Source organism: Penaeus japonicus, unplaced genomic scaffold (assembly GCF_977035675.1).
Source record: "Penaeus japonicus unplaced genomic scaffold, GWHDUDI00000001_assembly GWHDUDI00000035, whole genome shotgun sequence".
NCBI lineage: Eukaryota > Metazoa > Arthropoda > Malacostraca > Decapoda > Penaeidae > Penaeus > Penaeus japonicus.
In genome coordinates this window covers 4,330,887-4,353,386 of record NW_028234437.1, presented here as the reverse complement: position 1 = coordinate 4,353,386, position 22,500 = coordinate 4,330,887, and the positions used below count along the sequence as shown (strand labels likewise).

General features: G+C 35.9%; 1 protein-coding gene across 3 annotated transcripts in view; it reads right to left on the bottom strand.

The window, feature by feature from the left end:
• LOC122261857 (serine/threonine-protein kinase SIK3) overlaps window positions 1–22,500 on the bottom strand; it is a 51,199-nt gene that overhangs the window by 14,237 nt on the left and 14,462 nt on the right. The window contains exons 3-16 of one of the 3 annotated variants that reach the window (XM_043029680.2): window positions 21,846–22,007; window positions 19,942–20,066; window positions 17,569–17,692; window positions 17,116–17,207; window positions 16,722–16,862; window positions 16,228–16,384; window positions 15,943–16,076; window positions 15,539–15,658; window positions 14,859–15,045; window positions 14,082–14,194; window positions 13,736–13,845; window positions 12,855–12,994; window positions 11,102–11,686; window positions 4,749–4,885 (exon numbers count right to left, since the gene is read on the bottom strand). In XM_043029680.2, coding sequence (XP_042885614.1) covers window positions 4,749–4,885; window positions 11,102–11,686; window positions 12,855–12,994; window positions 13,736–13,845; window positions 14,082–14,194; window positions 14,859–15,045; window positions 15,539–15,658; window positions 15,943–16,076; window positions 16,228–16,384; window positions 16,722–16,862; window positions 17,116–17,207; window positions 17,569–17,692; window positions 19,942–20,066; window positions 21,846–22,007 — 2,327 coding nt within the window. Of the gene's footprint in view, window positions 1–4,748; window positions 4,886–11,101; window positions 11,699–12,854; window positions 12,995–13,735; window positions 13,846–14,081; window positions 14,195–14,858; window positions 15,046–15,538; window positions 15,659–15,942; window positions 16,077–16,227; window positions 16,385–16,721; window positions 16,863–17,115; window positions 17,208–17,568; window positions 17,693–19,941; window positions 20,067–21,845; window positions 22,008–22,500 lie in introns of all 3 variants that reach the window. The other 2 variants (XM_043029673.2, XM_043029688.2) reach the window with 2 other exon arrangements.

The window sequence follows — 22,500 nt, the reverse complement described above, 5'->3', positions numbered from 1 at the left end:
TACATTCTGTGAACATTTGAATGAACTTATGTAAAGTTTCTTCTTCATTTAAAAAGTTAACATAAATCTTTAAAAATTAAATATGCAATTCCTAACACTGTCTTTCTAAATACTAGACCATAGTCAAGGGAAGTATCCATGTTTTATTTAAACTAACCTAGCAATAAATGAAGAAATAAAACAAATCTTATAAAAAAAGTAAATAAATAAAAAGTACATCTTCATCTTTAACCCAGAAGTTAATTTCTAAATGCCATATCTATATGTTAAAGTATACATGTATATACCAACCCCTCCCTCTCCCTCTCCCTCTCCCTCTCCCTCTCCCTCTCCCTCTCCCTCTCCCTTATATAATCACATTTAAACTACCTCCACACACATGTGGTGTTAAGATGCTACAAGAGGCCAGTGACTCAGAAAACAATCATTCTTTGGAAAACACAACCATATCTCTTTCCCTTCTCTTCCCTCTACCTCTTAATCTTCCTTCTATCCTTCTTCCTTGAACCAAAAGTAGATTTAACTAAATTATCTAAGGTAACAAATATTGCAATTTATACACATTAAGAGATCTGTCTCCTTCTTTTTCAATTTTTGTTTATTTGGAGCTAGGCTTTTCTAACTGATACCCTCTTATTCTTTTTTGCATGTGGAATATTTCAAAGATCTTTTTTTATTGATTTATCAAGGGATGTGGAAAAAATTCGCTTTTTTTGCTTGAAATATGGTTCATTTTCAACCTATTTTGAGATCATAATTTCTTATAATGTGTCTGATTTCATTTCTTAACTCACTGATAGCAGATGGCATGATTTGCTGTCAAGGCAGAGTCGATCGTAAAGGCAGATGGCACCATGCCAAACAACATAAACCTGCCACATAACTGTATACATATTTTATCAAAACCGCGACCAATGGGTTAACCCATTCGTGCCGGTTGACTTGCTATCCCGTTCAGTGGTTTTTGGGTCAGATGCTGGTGACGAGATATTTGGTCAAGGCCGGCGCGCTGGGTAATCAGGCTTACAACACTAGCTTATGGCTAGTGCGCCCGAGAATCCCAAGGCATTAGGCTCATGCATTTGAAAACCCCAGCATTCTGACCATTTAGAGACGGAATAGCCCCGGCGTGAATGGGTTAACAGGAGAGACAAATGTCTGGGCTAGCACAGAGCAGATTTTTTCCATATTCTATTTTACTTCTCTTTCAAATTCTAAAACAAGTTTTTGGCAAAAATTCCAAGAAAAAGAAAAAAAAAATAGAAGATAATGTTATCTGGATGAAAATGAGATGAAAAACTGAATCTAGGAAATTGTTTGCAGTGACCAAATAGTTAGCTTTAATAAATCATTTGCCCATGTTTTGTTATAAATGCTTGTAACACGGTGGCGGAGTACTTTTATTGCTTTGGAAGGCATAAATGCCTGACTTCTGGCAGTATTATATGTCAGGATTGTGTTTCTCAAAACATCACACTGGTAAAAGAGAGCCAACAGCAGATAAGTGGGTTGGTAACCTTAGAATATTTAATATTTCTATACATAAATGAATATAGATAAAATATACAGAAAATATATATAATGATCATTCAGGAAATATTTCTAATATCCATTTAGAAAACATATTTAAGCCATTGGATACGGGTGCCATGAATGCACCAACGGCAACAACTTTTGCTAAGGGCTGGGTGACAGGAACATCTTTTTTTTTAACCTGTTAGAGTGGTTTCCATGAATTTTTCACCACTTGATGAAATCAAAATCATCATCATAATTAGGTCTTAGTTTAAAATCATAAACATAGATGGTGCCACTCTCTCCTGGCACCAGCAGGAGAGAAAACCTTGAAGAACACTCATCCTTGGTCTCTACCTAGCACTAGCTTCAGAGAACAATGAAACACAGCAAGATGCCAACCTCTGGCTCTAAGTACTGGTGATGAGGAATGTGCAGGCAGAATGAGAAGAGGAAGGGGAACCAGACCATGTGCAGTGGTTGCAATGTGCATATGTGTCAGTATGGCTGCTTAATGATAAGGCACTCTCAACCACAAGAATAGGTTGCCTTCCTCTTCTCCAAATCATTGTGTTTTTTTGTTTTTTTTTTGTTGGGATGGATGAATATTAGGCCTTTCTTTGTAAAAGTACCCCCCATCCCCCCGACCTTCATTAATGCTGGAGCGAAAAAACAACGAATCTTGGGGCCCAGAGTTATACTTGAGTAATGAGATTATAACTTGACAGGCCTTGATATGTCATGTGCCATATCCTCACTCTGAAATACGACCCAGGTGAAGTGTCTCACAGATGGCACGTGTGGCCAAAACATATCCCTTGTATATAAGAGGTTAATATTCATTTTAAAAATATATTCAATATCAATTCACAAAATATATTCAATATTAATTTAGAAAATATATTCAGTATTCAATTATGTAATATATTTAATATTCATTTATGTAATATATCTGATATTCATTTATGTAATATATCTTATATTCATTTACATATATTTAATATCCATTTATGGAGGGAGGGAGGGAGGGAGGGAGGGAGGGAGGGAGAGAGGGAGAGAGGGAGAGAGGGAGAGAGGAGGAGAGGAGAGGAGAGAAGAGAAGAGGAGGAGAGAGGAGAGGAGAGAGGGGAGAGAGAGAGGGAGAGAGGGGAGAAAGAGAGAGAGAGAGAGAGAGAGGAGAGAGAGAGAGAGAGAGGAGAGAGAGAGAGGGAGAGAGAGAGGGAGAGAGGGAGAGAGAGAGGAGAGGAGAGAGAGTGGAGAGAGACAGAGCGAGAGAGGAGGAGAGTGAGAGAGAGAGAGAGAGAGAGAGAGAGAGAGAGAGAGAGAGAGAGAGAGAGAGAGAGAGAGAGAGAGAGAGAGAGAGAGAGAATAAAAATGAAAATGAAAATGAAAATGAGAGAGAAAGAGAGAATTTGGATAGTTCATCCGTTAATGCTGGGTGAGGTGCTATCCCGTCATGTGGTGGCAGCACTTAGGGACATAATATCATGTCATGGCTTTTCATATGGCCAGCACGCCGGGTGACCGCTGTCAGCTAGAGCCAGAGCAGGTGAATAGCCTGAGGCCAGGATGCTTGAAATACCCTAGCGTATAGACCGATCAGAACCAAAACCACCCCCTCATTATCCAGTTAAGAACTTTAGTGAGACTAATATACCTTGCATGAAATCCCCCAATTTGAATGCCACATACAGACAAGAACTTTTCAAGCAAATCCTTTTGGTTGGTGTAAGTGCAGGACTGCAAACGCAATAAAAAAAATAAAAAAATACAATAAATTATGTTTACAAGAGCTGCAACCAATCACAAAAAAAAGGTCAAACGCTTGGCAAGCTACAATTTACAGTTTGCAACTGCAAAAAATAAGGTCACTTTATACTTCATCCTATCTAGCAGGATTACAGATTAACAGGATAACAGAATAGCAATTATCATAAGCATCAGCACAATATCAGTGCTATACTACTGGAACACATGACAAACATTATTTCAATAAGGAGAGAGGCATAGGCATTTGACAGAGTCTTATATATAAATCATCCAGCCATAGTTCGTGCAGTGTATATGCATGTCTATCAGTTATTTCACTGCTGTTGTGAATCTAAGACCAAGAAAATTTCAATGCAATAAATTAACTACAGAAATTGTTAAAAATTGTTTTTCAATACATTTGGTTACAACTAGCCTGCCATTGTGACTGCTAATCAATATGCAAGCTCCTTATATCAATTCTCTACTTTCCATTGTTGTTTTACTCTTTCTTCCTTTATCCAAGCTCTAATGCATAATCAAAATACTTCAGGTTGATCTCCTGAATTCTTATTCATCAATTACGCTTCTTCAAATTAAATAATTGAAAATTCTCAAGCCAGCTTACTCTAATAATTATCATTTACTGTCACAAATGGAGCTACCAACCTTTGAGGCATCAGTGCATATTACAAACAAAAGTGTTACTGTCATCCTACAGGAGAAAATTACATACACTTTTTACCTTAAAGTGCACTTGAATCATATGATACAGATGTATTATTCTTAATAGCTCACTCATCCTCTGATTTCTCCTTAATCTGCAAGTAACACAGATCACTGCAGCTTTAAGACCATCAAAAACCCTAAGAAGTATATAAAAAAATGCACAAGACCTTGCAATCTATGTGTTGTTCTTATCAAATGAAATCATCTGAATTACTGGGACACACCAACAAAGATCATTCTAAAGTAGGATCCGAGATTACTTAGGGTATGTACAGAGTTAGTAAACTGCATTCCTCGACATCAACCTGCTGGTAAAGTCGGAGTGAGCTGGTAGCACTTTTTATGAAAAGCTGTTATGAAAACTTGGATAATAATAAAACACCAAGAATAATACTACACTATGGTAAAATTACAGTCAACATAGAAAAACTGGTTCTCAATTTTGCAGTAAAACAATATAATGATTTGCTTCTATAACAGCAAAATTAAGCCTCAGAGGTAAGCATCCATGTGTAAGTTAATGAACAAGGCAATACAGATCTAAAATGCATATACTAATCATCAAACAGTTCATCCTACAAAAAAAAAAAAATTAAATAAAGAAAGAAAGAGATAAGAAAAAAAAAAAACACTAACTGAAACCATTTATGATCACTCAGGAGAAAGAAAAAATAATAATAAATAAATAACCAGAAAAAAAAATATAGTAAAGGGAAAGAAACAAAAACAGATCAAAGGCGACAACAAAAGCTTACCTGAAGCTTCTGGAACTCTTGATATATGTTAGAGAGGCTAATGTGGGTGATGGTGGAGTCAGAAGCCCTGCGTGCATTGTTGCCCAGAGAATATCGATCAGATGTTAGATACATTGGGTCCTTGTAGTTGTCGCGACCTGGAAATCCCCAAGCAGATGCTCTATTAAGAGGACTCGGAGGGAGCTCTATATACAATTCACTTTTATTCTGTTGTTACTAAGAGGAATCATCTATTCATCAACTATTAAAGATGATGGCCAAAAATGAGAATTTTAACTAAATCAAAAAATAACAAATACTATAATCATATCTAATGCTGCATGTATTACAAACATCTTTTCCAATAAAAAATACAGTTAATTAATAGAACAAAAAAAAAAAATCAAACCTGATGGACATCCCCCTCCCTGTCTCTCTCCTCTCGCTCTCTCTCGCTCTCTCTCTCTCTCTCGCTCTCTTTCTCTCACTCACTTTCCCCTCTCACTCTCCCTTTCTCTTTCCCCTCTCACTCTCCCTCTCTGTTTCCCCTGTCACTCACCCTCTCTCTTTCTCCTCTCACTCTCACTCTCACTCTCACTCTCACTCTCACTCTCACTCTCACTCCTTTCCCTTTCCCTCTCTCTTTCCCCTCTCTGTCTCTCTTCCCTTTCCTTACCTCTTTTTTCTTATGTCTCTCTTTCCTCTACCTCTCTATCTCTCATTTACCTTTTCCTTACTTTTGCCCTTTCCTCTCTCTCTTTCTCTTTCTTCTTCACTTCCCCCCCTCTACTCTTTCCCCCTCCCCCTTTCCTTTTTCTTATCCTTATCCTTATCATTATCATTATCCTTACCCTCTCCTCCCCTTCCCCCTCTTTCTCTTCCTTCCTAACTTCTTTCCTCTCTCTCTATTTCTCTTTCTCTTTCTTTCTCTTTTTTTTCTCTTTTTCTTTCTCTTTCTCCTTCTCTCTCCCTCTTTCTTTTGTTCTTTCTTTTTCTCTCTCTCATTCTCATTCAAATTTACAAAATATAATACATACTCTATTCCAAGACACTTGGTTAAGATACTACAAAAATTATCTATATACTAAGCCAAATGTAAAAGTGACTATTTGTTATACTGTCATATATAACAACATACAACATTTCATAACCCTCTGTTTGATGACAGAATATAAACAAATCATATATCCATGAAAACACACACAGGTTCCCCTTTAGTGTTTTATTTACACTCCTTCACTCATAATTGCATTCACTCACTCATGTTCACACATGCACAATACCCACAATACACATAATACACACACAATACACAATCAATACACACATCTATGCATACACATAAACAGGCAAAACCAAAGTTGCAAAACATGTAAAAGATGTATAGCTATATATATGCAAAAAAAACACACACATACCTATATAAATAGATTACTATTTACATTTTATACACAAAGCTTATGTTTTAAAAAACTCTTCTAGACCATTTGCCTTATTCCTAGTACATTTTGAGAAAGACTTGATTCACAATTCAGATTCATTATAAAACATTTTCATCATCAATAATTACAATTGTCTGATCATGACTCTCATTTCCAGTATACCATAGTCTGCTGAGATATCTATCCAATAGGAAAACATACGTATTACCATCACGTAAAGATATCTATAAATCTTATATGACTACGCAGTACCTATTCCTTTTCACTAGACATGGCATAAATATCTTAACCCATTAGCAGTGGATGGCATGATTTGCTGCAAAGGCAGAGTCGGTCATAGACGCGGATGGCACAGTGCCAGACATGTAAAATAGCCATCCTACTGCACAAACATTTATTTAATACCGCGACCAATGAGTTAACTATGATAACTTTCATACTTTCATAGTCTTGGCATCAGAAGCACTAAGACAATTCATTCACAGGTTACAGCACAAATCACTGAAACCACGATTCTGATACCATGTTTTTGTCTCCTTCCTCATTGATCTCAATCAATAACAGTAGACAAATTATTCAGAGAAGTAAAGTATATAACTTTTAAAGTTGTTGACTTAATCTGTCTTTCTTAATTAACCCTTCTGAGATGGGTCACATCTGAAGAGGTTCGGCCCGGGCTGGGCATCGTAAGATATGTGTTTTCTATTATCTTTTAGACTTAATGATATGAAATGTGAGTCTATATATGATATACTAGCAAAGGGTTACAAATTAGCATCTGGTATAACAGATCATCATAACTGAAACAATAAATAGCTTGCAATTTCAGCAAAAGGAAAAATGCAGTACGAATGTGATCCAACCACGCAAAAATGCCTGTCACAGAAGGGTTAATATCATCCCTGAACATTCTCCTTAGAATGGACATTTCATCATATCATCTAAGTAATTATCATATCTGTAAACATCATACACCTAAACAACTACATCTGAAAATTGTTATCTATCCTTATCCATTTTCCTTAAAACTATTTCTCAATATTATTTTAGATTGGACACAATATTCATGTAAGTAAAAACTGACTCAACAATTATTCCAAAGTAGAAAAAAAAATCATGCACATTACTCACATCAAGCAATGAATGATGTGTGCATCCTTAATCTTGATCATGACCTAGTAATGGCTTCAACATCGCCAACTCTTAAACTCATATATTACCTCATACTGATGTCTCTCACTAATTCCTCACTAAGACTGTCGTCTCTAGCTGTTCTCTCCCTCTCCCTGTCTTCGCTGCTATGCTGCTGCCATTTTTTCTTCTCCCTTAATCAATTTTACTACTAGTCATATATGTGCTTGCATTAGTATTCAATATTCTTTTTTACTTAATCAATACATTTTAGTCTGTGAACATACTTTAGGTTTTACTTGTACTTTATCATGTTCTTGTAAGTGCCAGGCCTTTATTAATCCCAGTTAGCAGTGGTTCCAAAAATTGTTGTTGTTTTAACAACAATCCATCTATATGCTTAACCCATTGCGTACGGGTGTCATGACATACATGTCTGCTCCGATTAGGCCTAAAAGACGGGAGTTTACACGTACATGACGCGACATCGGGATCTGCTCACAGTTGAAGCACACACACAGTCATGAAGTATTATTGCTGTAATGGCGCAAGCCTAAACCCCCATTTTATGATGGATTTATGGAAAAATATTGTTTGGGCTAATCTGCACTACCTGAAGGGTGGAGAAAATCCTTTCCCCATCGCTCTTATAGCTGGTAACGCTAGCATTGTAGACCGCTCAGCCTGACGACCAGTTAGGTCGTTAGGTGCCCCGTCCGCAATGGGTTAAAAAAAAACTCATATAGCTATTAGAATGGAAAAAAAACATTTCACAAACTTTTGAGTACAATCAAATTCTCCAAATCTTTATTGATTTATACTTATGGAGATATCAAATTTGTATAAAAATCTGATCCATTACTGGGCAATTTTTGTAATATAATATTCTGGATGATCCAGCAGAAAATTACCTCCCACCATTTTCTATAATAGAATATCATATACTCCAAAGAAAATTGTTTGGTAACCACTGCTATCTGGACATTCATTCATGTAGTTTACAGTTTCATGCAGTCCTCTTGTTACAGTTAACCCAAATATTCTAAACCCATTCACTGTTTCTATTCTGTACTCACTGACAAAAGCAGAACCAAAATGTGAGAAAAACAAAAAGTAATCTGAATGAGATAATAGTATATTACAGAATATGTAATATTACATATTACATATTCTGTTCACAAATCAAAGCTAGATCAGGGATTGAAACCTAATGATCAGATATAAGAAAAACAGTGTAAGGGTTGCAAATGCTTATTGTGTTAACACAATAAATTACTCTCTTACTATTCTGGAGAGAGTGTTCATTCAAATTAATGTCTTTCATTTTTAAAGTTATTACTCAAGTCACATAATTTTTAGTAAATTTCAAACAACCAGTATTTCCAATAAAACCAATATTCCCCAGGCATTCATTCCCTTGTACCTACTCCCACTACTTGCTTGACTTTCTATTTAAATTATTAATACAAGTGCTTTTTCAAGCTCAAAGGTATATAATACCACTTACCTAAGAACATAGAATCGACAAGTCTATCTCAGATGTCATAATGCCTCTACACACCCTTTTTTGATTTTCATTCATCGATCTTCCTGAATTTTAGTCAAACGACCCAAAGCAAACTTTCTTTAAGTAGACTTTCATAAGAGATGGCTTTCATTTGTAGGCCTATGGATTGTGACAACAATGATATCTATCGCAAAATTTGGTCTGACTTCCTTCAGAATTTTGGAAAGCCTTTTCCAGGGAAAATAGAGATATCTTTATGACCTGTCTCTTCGACTGACAAATGAACTATAAATAGAAGAGCTGAAAACTCCTAAATTTGTACTTGCCAGGGTATGAAGGCAGAATACTAAAGGGGAACTGATTTCCTTATAAATATAATAAATATCAAGAAAAATTTTCCAATTAAAAGAAAAAAAAAATCAGAACATATAAAAAACAACTGACATCTACTAAGCATCAGTGTTCTAGATCAAATAAAATCTGCAAGAGGCAATCAAAACTTTCTGTATAATCTTAATATCTATGTGCAATTGCATGTGCAGTGGAAGTGGATGTGTATGTACATGTACATGTACATACATATATGGAAGTACAAGTACAAGTACATGTATATGTGCATGTGCATGTGCATGTACATGTGCATGTACATACACATATGGAAGTACAAGTACAAGTACATGTACATGTGCATGTGCATGTGCATGTACATGTGCATGTGCATGTACATGTGCATGTGCATGTGCATGTGCATGTGCATGTACATGTGCATGTACATGTGCATGTGCATGTGCATGTACATACACATATGGAAGTACAAGTACAAGTACATGTACATGTTCATGTTCATGTTCATGTCCATGTGCATATGGTATGTACATAGGCATGTACATAGGCATTTACATAGGCATTTGCATAGGCATGTGCATATCTATGTGAATATGCATGTGCATATGCATGTGCATAGGCATTGTACCATGTTTAACCCATTAACGATAGATGACGTGATATCACATCATGGCTTGGCTGGTCCTCATGCCAGTGACACAATATCAAGTTAATGTTTTTTATATGGCCGGCACACTGGGTGATTGGGCGCATAGTGGCTGGCCATCACTTCAGTGGACAAATAGCCTGTGGCATTAGGCCTGCACATTTCCAAATACCCGGGTTTAATGTCCAGGTGTAGCTAAACCTCCCATGTCATTAACAGGTTAAGACTGTGTAAATATGCGTATCCTCAAGTATGACAAAGTATGCATGTATTCACATGAAAACATATTTAAATTTTCCTATCTATCATGTCTTTTGTGCCCAGGAGTTAATTTGCATTTACATATATATTTTTCTTTTATCAGACATAATAAACTACTAGAAACTACAAGCACTATAAAATGTCCATAAAAAAAAATAAAGTGAGAGAACATATAAAATAAAAGGTACGCTAACATAAACACATCTGTAACAACATTCCCAATGAATATATTTTGTATATTCTCATATCATCTGTCAATTTTCTCTTAATTTATGTATAATAAAAACTTCATAAACTTTGAATTTGATTAAAAATTTACCAATGTACCAAACAATTTGTGATCAACTTTGTTTTCAGAAGGTCTTTTTATACAAGCTAAACTAGGATGAGTCAGACAATCATGAATTAAGTTGTTGTTTTTCATCTTGTCACTATCATCAATGATATCATTATTAGTCAACTTATCAAAGATGCAAGAAATTTTCAGGCAAATAAGATTCTTTTCATGCTTTTTACTGCCAAGTTTTTAAATACATTTGCTGCAAGGCAACAGAGCAAGCAATGGTAACTGGACAGAGCCCAATGAAGCAAAGCCAAGCTATCATTCACATATCATGCAGCTTATTCATGAAATGACTATTTCACTTTCCATTATCAGAGATCAATTTGTATAATCTATGCAACAACTATAATGTACTATACAACAACTACGTAACACTACGTGAAGCTCTTCTCTATGATCTACATTACGTAGCATGGGAAATTAACTATATAGATTATTCCAAGTGTCCTTTAATAGATCTTTTCACAGATATTGTAAATATAATCCCAAATCAGACAAGAACGAGATCTCGTAAACATATCGTACTTGACTAAGAATATCATTTCCCAGGTACCTACAACTTTCTGAAATTTTCACACAATATTAAAAATAAACCTGCTTCCATCCAAAAGGAAGGCATTCTCCATCTCCGCCTGAAAAGGAAAAGCCTAATTCGTTTTATTGGCCCGTCAAAATACTAGCAATGCCCATTATAATTACCCACTATGACGCAATCTGTTTCATCTGGCGGTGACGAATCTAGCCTGTTATTTTCCAAGACTGTGGCAAGGCCGGTCTTTCTCTTTCTCGTATGTTTTGGCCTGGGATTGTTGTTGTTGATGTTGTTGTTGTTATGGGGTGGGATACCTGAGATTATTCCTGGGGTAGTGGAGGAGGAGGAATAGGAAGAAGAGGACGAGGAACACGAGGAGGAGGAAGAAGAAGATGTGCAATTAGGAGAGGAATACGAGGACGAATGTGAACAAAACGAGGGAGAGGATGAGGACAAGGTCAGGGATGTGGAACAGCAGCTGTAGCTGAGGAAAGGATGGCCCGACATGTTGTGCGGTTGGTGGATAGGATTGGGAGGTCTTTTGGGGGTGTGGGGGTGGGGAATGCCTGATACGATGCCTGGTGTAATAGTGGCATTTGCACTTGGTGACGGAGGAATGCCAGTTGTTATGCCCCCTGTGACTTGGCTGGGATTTAACTGAGTATTCCCCATTGATGCATTGGAATAAAGCACTTGAAGATGAGGCGGAACGTAGGGTCTTTTCATACGTTCCTCTACTTCCATTCTCAGTTCTGGAGTTATTACTATTAAATAACCAGGCATGAGGATGTGGGGTTGCCATTAATATATTGGAGACCATTTGTGGGTACAAGAAAGTATCCAATCAAATCAGAAAAAAAAAAATATTTACAACAAATTAAGTTCACAACATGACATGAAACGAAAATTCCAGATAATGGTTAATCATGTGGGAATACAAACAATAATTTCCCATATAAGCGAGATACAAAATGTGCAATTTTCAAGCAAGCAAAGTTAACAAAAATAAAAGGGGCAAGTCAGCAAATAAATAAATGGCATCACGCAGGCATCATAGGCAGGCAGGAGGGGGAGGATTAGGTAGGTGAAAAAGAACAAACAAAATGAGTAAAACTTGAAAAAAAGACAAAATAATAATAATGATAATAATAAAAGTGTAAAGTAGCAGATAAAATAAATGTAAATTAACACAATCATGCACTATTGGTACTAAAAGAGTCTACACACCACAGTTCAGCTGCATGCTCAATAACGTGAAGTTAATAACTACAAAATACAATGAAAAGTGCAATTCAAAGCAGTACTGAATAAAATTAATTAGTTTCAAAACTCAAAACTGAATGAACTGGAAATAAATAACTGAACTGAATCTCTGAAAGTTAATTCAAAACTAGCAAGTGATGCTACAAAGACAGTCAAACAAAATAATGAAAGAGCATTATATTTGCTGGTCTGCTGCTTCAATACAAAGAGTAACTGCTGGACCAAGGGATAATTCAGAGAGCTTACTTGTCTCAAGCTCAATTACAATATAAATGCAAGGTATGCAACACATCTGACAAACTTGCATGATGCTAAAGATCTCAAGACCTTGTCATACTGACATTGAGACAAGAACTATCTTTCATACAATAAGAAAATGTTATAACATTGCTGCAGTATACTGAGTGAAAGCAAGAAGCAGTTTTGTTTAATTCCAAAAGATGAAATAAGAGAGAAAAGTCCTTTTTCTTAAATTTTTTTCTCCTTTTTAAGAGATATTTCTTTCTTATTCGTTCCCATATATATGCCCTTTCATTGCATATAAAAACAAGATCTCTAAAACATCAAACATAACAAAAAATAATGACTTCTTTCCTCAGGTTGACTCCTAATGATAAGAACTCTGGACAAACCAGTGAGCATTCCAAGATCGCTTACCAGGGGGTCTCTCGGTCACGGTGAGGAGGCCAGTTCTTCGTGCTCTATTGGGCGTCATCTTTCTCTGGGCCTCCTGGACATCCTTTGGTCCCACCAGAGGCAAAGTGGCTCTCTGACTACCACCTCTACCCGATATGTACCTGTAGGACATGCAATGCCACTAAGATATAACAATCAACTCATATATCATAAGCAACAGTGATTCTTAAAGATGAAGAGTAATCTGTCCGCTGAATATTTATTTCTATTTACATTTCTATATAAAGGTAATATTGCTAATGGTATAGAAAAAAATAATTATCCTAATAGGAATTATTTTTGTGTATATATGAGATACCAACAATTATATCACATAGGTTTTACTATGAAGCCAGAAGCTTAACCCATTAATGATAGGGATGTGCACCATCCACTTTGTTTTTTATTTTTCAAAACTTATATCGTTCTACACAACAAGCACTTAGTCACCAAGGAGTGAATTGGTAGGCTTACCTGACCTTGTCTCACCTGTTAACCATTGTTATTATTATCAACAAAACTAAGTCCTTATAATAACAATAATAACAGCATTAATAGCAATATAAAATATTAATTGACTCCTTGGTGACTAAGCCTTTGTGAGATTCATCTGTGTAAAAAGAATATATAGATAACTCAGAGCTAAACTGGACAGTGCAACAAAAATGAGTCTTAACGCGTATTTAAAAAAAAATTAAAAAAATAGGAATGGAGGATGGCTGTTTCTGCATTATGCCCATGATGATATGACGCTCCCGACTTGCTGCACTTTGCATCAAAATCCGCAGCCATCGTGCTAATGGGTTAAGAGTCCCTGCAAGAAGATACTCTAGGCAAATCACTTAACTCGTTCAGTAACTTACTTAGCAACATCTAAAGGATCAATCTCATCTTTGTGCACAACAATTTGCTTGTCTTCTTGTTGAGGCAGAGGCTGCGAGTGGCCGCCCATCCCTCTCACCCCAAGTCCCATCTTGAAAAGAAAGTATATCAGGACACATCAGTATTATTAGTAATTCCTTACACTTCTTATGCCAATCAGAAACTGAAAAAAAAGATACTTAAAAAAAAAAAAAATTAATGAAATTACATCTACCTGTTCTAAAAAGATGAAAAGAGTAATATCAGGGTAAGATGGGGAAAAAAAAGGAAAAAAGTATATGCATAATTCTTTAAAAAATGTAACATATACTTCAAATCACAAATCACCTGTGTAATTTGTTCTTGACTATTAGGATGACTCCAACCTCCTTCAAACTGTCGCTGGAAGTACATTTGTAAATTGGCACCTCCATCTGAGGCACGTCTTCCTAAGCCACTGCCTGTAATGAGAATGAATCAAAACATCTAGTATGCATAAAAGCATTTACAAAATTAATTCTTCGAAGACAGCATTTCAGTACTCAAAGACAAATAAAACAAAGGATGACTTAAACAGCAAAACCCATTTCCAGAAATTCATATTTACTTCTGGGAATAGTAATTTCCCTACTGGTTACAGCTGTGACATTTACAACAATATCATCTCCATCAATAAATACAATATAAAAAAAAAAAAACTCAATATCCATTTGTTCCCCTTAGATAATTGACAGTCAATATAGTTCTTTAAATCTATGCAGTGCTGCATACTTTATGCCCATGATATCAACTGAGAAGTGCTAAACCATTGAGCACAATGTTACAATACATAGTTATCCTCTTCAATCCTGTCATACATCAACTACATACAAATACCTCAAGTTTGTTAAGTTATTTTTAATTTCATATATCCTCCCATACAACACTAAATCTCTTGGACTAAATAATAATTATCTAATGCTTTTAGGAAACCTTCAATATAACACACTATCCTCTTATAACAGAGTGCCCTTTTCTCTTCTTTCTGCAAGTCAAACTATAAAAGGAAGACAATTTTACTCTGGAATAAATTAAGATTACTAATGAAATCACTCTGGTTGTTATTCCCATGCAACCGTGACTCACCTGTACCCATGCACGGAGGCGGTTTCAACAGATGTTGGTCTTTCGTGGAGAAGTTCTGCGGAGGCAAATCCTGCACCAGTGGGAGGTTTTGTGGAAGATTGGTCTGGGGCAAGATGGACACTGGTGGCTGCTGGTGGGTGCCCACGACGCATCCCCCTGGACCAAATAACTGGAGCTGACCTCTCACCTGGTGATTAAGGAATAGCAAATGGATTACTCGTACTGTCAGAAACCCTCAGACGATCAAAGTCTTTTCCTGGAAATCTAAATCTTGTTTGAACCCAGACTCAAGATGGGGATTATCACCCTTTTGACCTGGTCTGGGGAACTAATGGAGCCAGACCTGAAGCCTTTTTTGACCAGATCTTGATAATTTTTCATTATGGATATTTATTAAATATCATACTGCTATAACACCATTAAAATAATTTTGAATCAAGCCTTGACACACAAAACCCAATACAGGGTAATAGTAATGCAACCAACACAGGAGGCTTTTTTGTTAAAATCTTTTTTTTCTTTCTTTCTTTCTTTTTCTCTTTTTTTTTTTTTTTTTTACTCTTACTCAAATCAATCTAACTTGAATGACTTAAATCATTTCCTTCAAATCATGCCAATCCTGAATCAAATCAATTATTGCAAATGATATATACTGTTATATAGACTGTCATCACGCCCACCTCTTCATGATGAGTGTCGCCTGGACCAACAGTGTGTCTCCTAGAGTGACGATACTGATCCACAGACCGCTGGTTAGGCTCATCATTGTCAGACTCTCCACTTACATCAGGCTCCCCATACTGAAATAAGTAAGGCTAAATCAGATATCAGAAAACGAAAAAATTTCACTTTGACGTTACCAATACGCAAAAAAAAAAAAGGCTTTCTCAACAGGCCCATAAAATCAAATTCACATCACTTAGCAAAAAAAAATCAACTGTATCTTCATTACATCATATAAGATTGATGGGAAAAAATAACATAAAAAATAAACCAAACTATTACCACATGCTCTTATCATCACACTCCATGGTAACACATCAACCAACTGAGCCTATTGCACAATTATTCAGACAGTGCTAACCTTCTCAAAAGAGGAAGAGGCCTGGAAAGGGTCGTAGGCAACGGGTGGGTTGGGAGGAAGGGGGGAACAGGGGAAGAGTGGTACAGCTTGTGCAGGTTCTTCAGTGTCTGACACTGGGCTTCTGTCTACAAAACCTGAAAAAATGGTGATCCTGGTTATTGGAGGGAAAGGGGATAAACCTAAACAAGAATATTGGTCAAAATGCACTCTTTGCTAATCTGTATGTTTCAATTCAGTGCTAAAGAAGAGAAGGCATGCATGTGAGACTTTCTTGAATCATCTTACCTGTGGTAATGGATGACTTTCTGTGATGTGTGGGAACAACTGGGAGAGGCTGTGGGTACAAGGCTATCGAAGGGGAAGATGCAGCTGATTCTATCAGTTGTTCCTCCAGTAGATTATATATGGCACTAATACGATCAAACCTTGCCCCATGCACAGACTGTTAGGAGAGAGAGAAAAATGTTGAGTATGCTTATGTTTTTGCATTTGCCTCAGATTATTTATGTGAATATATACATATAAGTGAAATAAATGAATGAAATTCGGCTTCTTTAAACTTTGGACATTTTCATCATATCAATTATGCTTTACATAATGTACATGTCAATTTACTGTTGCTGCTTTATTTTGCTACAATATAAAATGGTTTTCAATCAGAGCTGTAATGCAGTTACAGATATTATACAGTAACATAGGATACATATTCCACATGAATCCAAATCCGATCAAGAAAATTCTATTGGGAAACAAATGAATCAAAATTCGACCGAGCTTACCTGGAGGATTTTCTCCCTATCGAGGCCTGGAATATTATGTGTCATGTGCTCTATTACTTGAACATTGTCAGGAGGAGGATTGTCGCTCTCTGGACTATTGTAATGCTGTAGGACTTCTTCAATTCTTGGATCAAGACTTTCCTGAAATTTAAAAGAAAAAAAAAAAGATATGAAAAACAGGATTTCAATGTAAACAATTGATGTTCTTTCTATCTGTTATTTAATAGAAAGGGAGAAAGATAGAAAAAAACAGGATTTAACTGTAAAAAACTGGTGTTATTTCCTCCCTCCTACTTGTTGTAAAATGGGATATTATTGAAAGGTCATAGTCATATCATGGGAAAAATAAATAACAGTTCCCTTGTAAAAAAAAAAAAAAATACAATGTCCACACCTGTGTTATCCATTTATGTTGCATTATCCGCTCTATACTTAATCTTCTTTCTGGATCTACTTGCAGCATCTTTGTTATCAGATTCTCACATTCTGAAAATGGAAAAAGTTTACATTCATACTATAATTTTACCCGTTTTACATCAGTTTTCTGAGCATTACATTAGCTGGATAAGACACTTTTTCCCCTATACTGAATATAGTTCCAAAAGGACTAGAAAAGTATTACATTTCACAGATGACCTTCTTGGTGAATCCTTCTTAGCCTCAGCCACATATGCACTTCTCAGAAAATGAAATTTTTCATTCATTCAACAGCAATTTACAAAAATACTGAACTGAATCTGTCTGATTAGATTTTAACGATAATATGACATCTTTAGCTATCATAAATCCCTAAATAAAAGTAGCACTTAATAATTAGCTCTATAGATATGGTATTCCAATATCTTACCTGCAGACATGAAGAAAGGTATTCTAAACTTCCCCGCTACAACAATTGATCGGAGGGTATGCAGGGTGTTGGCATCGAAAGGCAGGTAACCACACACCAGTACATACAATATAACTCCCAAACTCTGCAAATAAAAAAATTAATAGTAGTGTTAATAAAAAGAAATCAATGTGTATATATAAGTGTTTTGCAACACAGATAACCCTCACAATAACACACCTGTTATGATAAAACACAGGTATAATAACAGACCTGGTTATGATAAAACACAGTTATTAAACACAAATTTTGGTGTCCATTCATCCCCATCTTTCTCTCCCAGATGATATGCACAATGTGCCAGTGTCCTTCCCACCTGTCTGCATTGTGTCAACTCTTGAAACCAACTGCCTGGTTATGGTTTATGGCAATATTCTTAGTTACCAAGCTAAAGGAATTGAAGTACCAGCCCAACAAATCATTGAAATTCAATAAGAGTACCTTACAAAACAGAAGAATTGATATCAAAGAAGAAGATATAATCCATTATTTGCATCAGCATTTCCACTCTCACAAAGGGTTGCCGACAATCACAGAATTCCTTGAAGATGAAGGAAAGTACATCACTGAAGCCTTCACGAAACACAAGTACCGCAGGGGAATACTTCTGAATCTCCAAAAGAAGGCAGAGTTCAGTCTAAAATCCTATGGAACCAAACCCTCCTCCCCTTCTAAGTTCTTAGTGTTGCCTCAGTGCAATATCAATGAGGAGGTTAGTAGAAATTTCAGAAACACTATCAAAATTGCCAAAACTTTTGTTACAAGAATAGGTGATCTAATACGAGACAGAAAGCTGCCTACAAACAATCATGGCAGAGCCTTAGTTATCAAATTCTCACGTTTTGAAAATGGCAAAGGATTACATTCGTAATATAATTATTCCTGTTTTATATCAGTGAACTTGTCATGAGTTGCTCAACAGGACGTGGTTTCAGCGAACATCAAACTGGCGTCCATCACCAATGAACTTCAAACGCCATAGTGGTACATGTTATTCAGTCTCATATATACCTTTTTCTCCTATTCATACATCAAACAAGATACTCACTAACATTCGTTTCCTCAGGGTCCACTCAATGACTGCCTTTGGCAACCTGTTAACCCACTTGCCCCAGATGACGTGATATCATGTCATGAAAATATTTCACTCCCATCAGATGTTGTTCTATTATAGTCTCTCCCTCAAAACATATCTTTTGCATTGTTACATATGTATATAACCATAGGAGGAGTTACATTTGTATAGACACATTTTTACTCACTTGTGAAAATAATGTAAACAAATACAATAACCTCCAATTATTACCCTGTTGAAGTGGGCAGGTAATGGGATCGCATTGGGAGAGATATCACGCTTAGCCACTGCACATGCACATGCTTGTTATCTAGCCAGTATGAATGGGTATATAAAACACACAATGTACTCTGAGATCTCTTGCCTGGAAGCTGTGCGTGCTTGTTATTTTCCCAACAGGATCAGTACTAGCCAAATAGTCACCCTGTCCTGAATGGGTTAATTTTCTCATAAACTTGTTGACTACAAGATGACCACACAGACACTGGAAGTTGTAAAGAATTGAAAGTGTCATTGGTTCTATATCCCTATAGTAGGACAAAAAATTCAGAAGGCTTTGTAAGTCAACTTTGTCAACTCAACTTTAAGCCAGGAGGTCACCAAGGATTAATATAGACCTGGTGCACAAAGGACCTAGGCAACAGGAAAGACTAGCTTACCACCAAGACACCCTAAAAACATTGTCATACACAAAGGGGTTAACAATTCATATATATAAATAACAAGACTGATAATAACAAAGAAGTACAGAGTGAGAATGTAGGGTTTATACATTAAAAGAATGAACAAGATCAGCATGAGAGAGACAGCTTATCTGATATTGTGTTTTAAGGAAAGGGAATGGGAGCAAGGTACTGATGAGGGTTTGGCTGAATGAAATATGCCATGCAGTACCAGAATTATTATTTCCCACTTGCTATACTACATTCATAACAAAAAAGAGGTGTTGAATTTCAAATGTTTTATCTGTTCAGGGGGAGGAAGGGCTATAAGGGAATAGTGTATTGAGTGTGGCTGGGGGACACTTGCCAAAGAGTACCAGATTTATTGGTGAAAACCACATATAGCAAGCCAATATCATGGAGAATAAGACTTTGGGGATTCATTAGATCTAGGTAAGGATCTAATGAATCCCCCGACTGTTGTGGACTCCTCAATTATATAAACAGGCCATCCACATCCACAAAAGTCCACTGTATATGTACTATGTTGACTGATTATAGAGAAATTTGTAAAAAGTCACAAAAACAAAAACTCACCCATATATCTGCCTTTGGGCCATCATATGCCTTGCCCTCAAAAAGTTCTGGAGCAGCATATGGAGGTGAGCCACACCACGTTGATAATAAGACACCAGGAGTATAGAAATTACTGAAGCCAAAGTCTGCAACAAGAGAGATAAAATTGAGGAACTTCAGGAATCATGTATTCCATCATAATCATCAACTGATATATAGACCATGTGCACCCCTCTCCTCTGTGAGGTTTAGACTTGACCAAAAGAAATTCAACCGAAATCTAGGGAACTTTATACCCTCTTGTCCATGTATTGTAAGGTTGGTTTTTGCTTGAATTTTCTCACCATATTACAGAAAATCTGTTTAGATATGTGAGTTAAATGATTGATTTACTTTCAGTGCTTCAAATATCTTTCTACAGTGTCTCAAAGCAAACAGAAATTTTTACATACATATTATACAAATCAATATTAGTATGTACTGTCAGCCAAATATGAAACGAGTACATGCACTTTTACCAGTTGGGGTTGAGCGGTTGGTACAACTGGTATTTTACATGAATGAATTACATGTAGTTGTCAATCAGTAATTTTCATAGTGTTATATATGAGGCATGTGTATCTACACTAATTACATAACTTTCATATAATCATAGTTATTACATGTGAGACATTAAAATATAACTACAACAGATGTAAGGCATTAGAAGATATCTTAGCCACGTAGTAATGCCACTTTTATTGTTTGCTATACTATTTATACAAATGGAGAGAGAGGTGTAACATTGGGTTGATGAAAACAGGGAGGGAGGAAGGAATGGGTGACACTAGAAGGCAGTAAGAACTTTGGAAAGGAGGAGAGAAGAGAGGATGGGGTGTGGGAGTGAGGTCTCGTCCAGCAGGTGAGCTTTTATTTGACAAACTTTGCTTGATGTGAAACTTCATAATTACAAAGGTAGATTGCAAATCTTTGCTTGCGGTTTGGCCATTTCTGATGTCACATTGAGCAAAGTTTGTTGAACAAAGCTTGCTTATCTGGACAGCATTTTAGAAGTTTTATATTATAAAAATAATACATCAGTTACCAATGAAAGATACATTATTTTCATTATTTTGTTTAATAAAATCTCCCAGGTTGAGCACTGTCCAATATACCATTATTTCCACAAGAAAGAATTAAAAAATTAAAAATGTATGTTATATAATGAAAGATCATAGAATGAAATGGATGCTTACTTCTGTAGTACCATATAGTAATTCCATGGCAAGTGACTCATGCCCATCATATTTACATCCTCATCTCATAGCCAATAGAGCTGTCACATAAGAATGCATCACACTAGGGAGCGACAGTCAGAAAGTGTTACCAATCATGACTTTCAAGCATGTTGCCACGCTTTCAGGACTGAACATTTAGAGAAGGCAAAAGTAAGGAAAAGAAATTAATTCAAGAGAATGTCTGGCAACACACACACACACACACACACACAATTAAATATAGATATATAAATATAGATCAATATATCTATATATATCTATATCTATATATATATCTATATATCTATATCTGTGTATATCTATATCTGTGTATATCTATATCTGTGTATATCTATATCTGTGTATATCTATATCTATACATATTTATATATCTATATCTCTATATATCTATATCTCTATATCTATATACATCTATATATATCTATAAATATCTATATATATCCATCTATCTATCTATCTATCTATCTATCTATATACATACATACAGAAATTTACAATATACAAATAACAAAGAAATACATGCAATTGACTAAAATATGCTATGAAAGTTACACAAGTACATAAATCTGTTAACAGTCTTAAAAAAAATAAAATAAAATAAAAAAAACACTCTCTCTACAGTGAAGATACAGAAAATTCATCACTCACCTGCCAGCTTGATATTAAGATCTTTATCTAAAAGTAAATTTTCTGCTTTGAGATCTCTGTGGACAATCCCACGTTTGTGACAATAGCGCAACGCTGCAACAATCTGCATGAATTTGGCTCTTGCTTCTTTCTCTATCATCCTCCCATTATTTACAACATAATCTGCAACAAAGAAAAGATATTAGTGATCAGGACACAGCAAGAGAGCATCGAGGGATATATAAATGCATCTGCAAAAAAAAAAGATCAGAGTGAATAAGCAATTATGGCTGACCAGGAAATAAGGGGGTCACTCCCATGTGACGGGGAGTGAGTAAAATTAATTTGAGGCCCTGACAAATGTGACTTTTCTATATACACCTTCTCCTGTGCAGTGAATAACTTAATTCAAATTATATATAAGCTAATGAAAATTGCAGATATACTTGAATAAATGCCTAAGAAATTGTCCTCCCCCTTTTTTTCTTTAAGTATGTTTTAGTTTCCCTGTAAAAAAAAATGCCCCCTTCACTCTTTTTTTTGGTAAACTTGAATATCTATGTATCACCCTAATTCCCCCTCTCCTTTATCTCTACTTTACCTTTTGTTGCATGAAGACAGTTAGTTTGTGCAATTTAAAAATAATAGAAATAAATATGTCCCTTAACCCATTCAC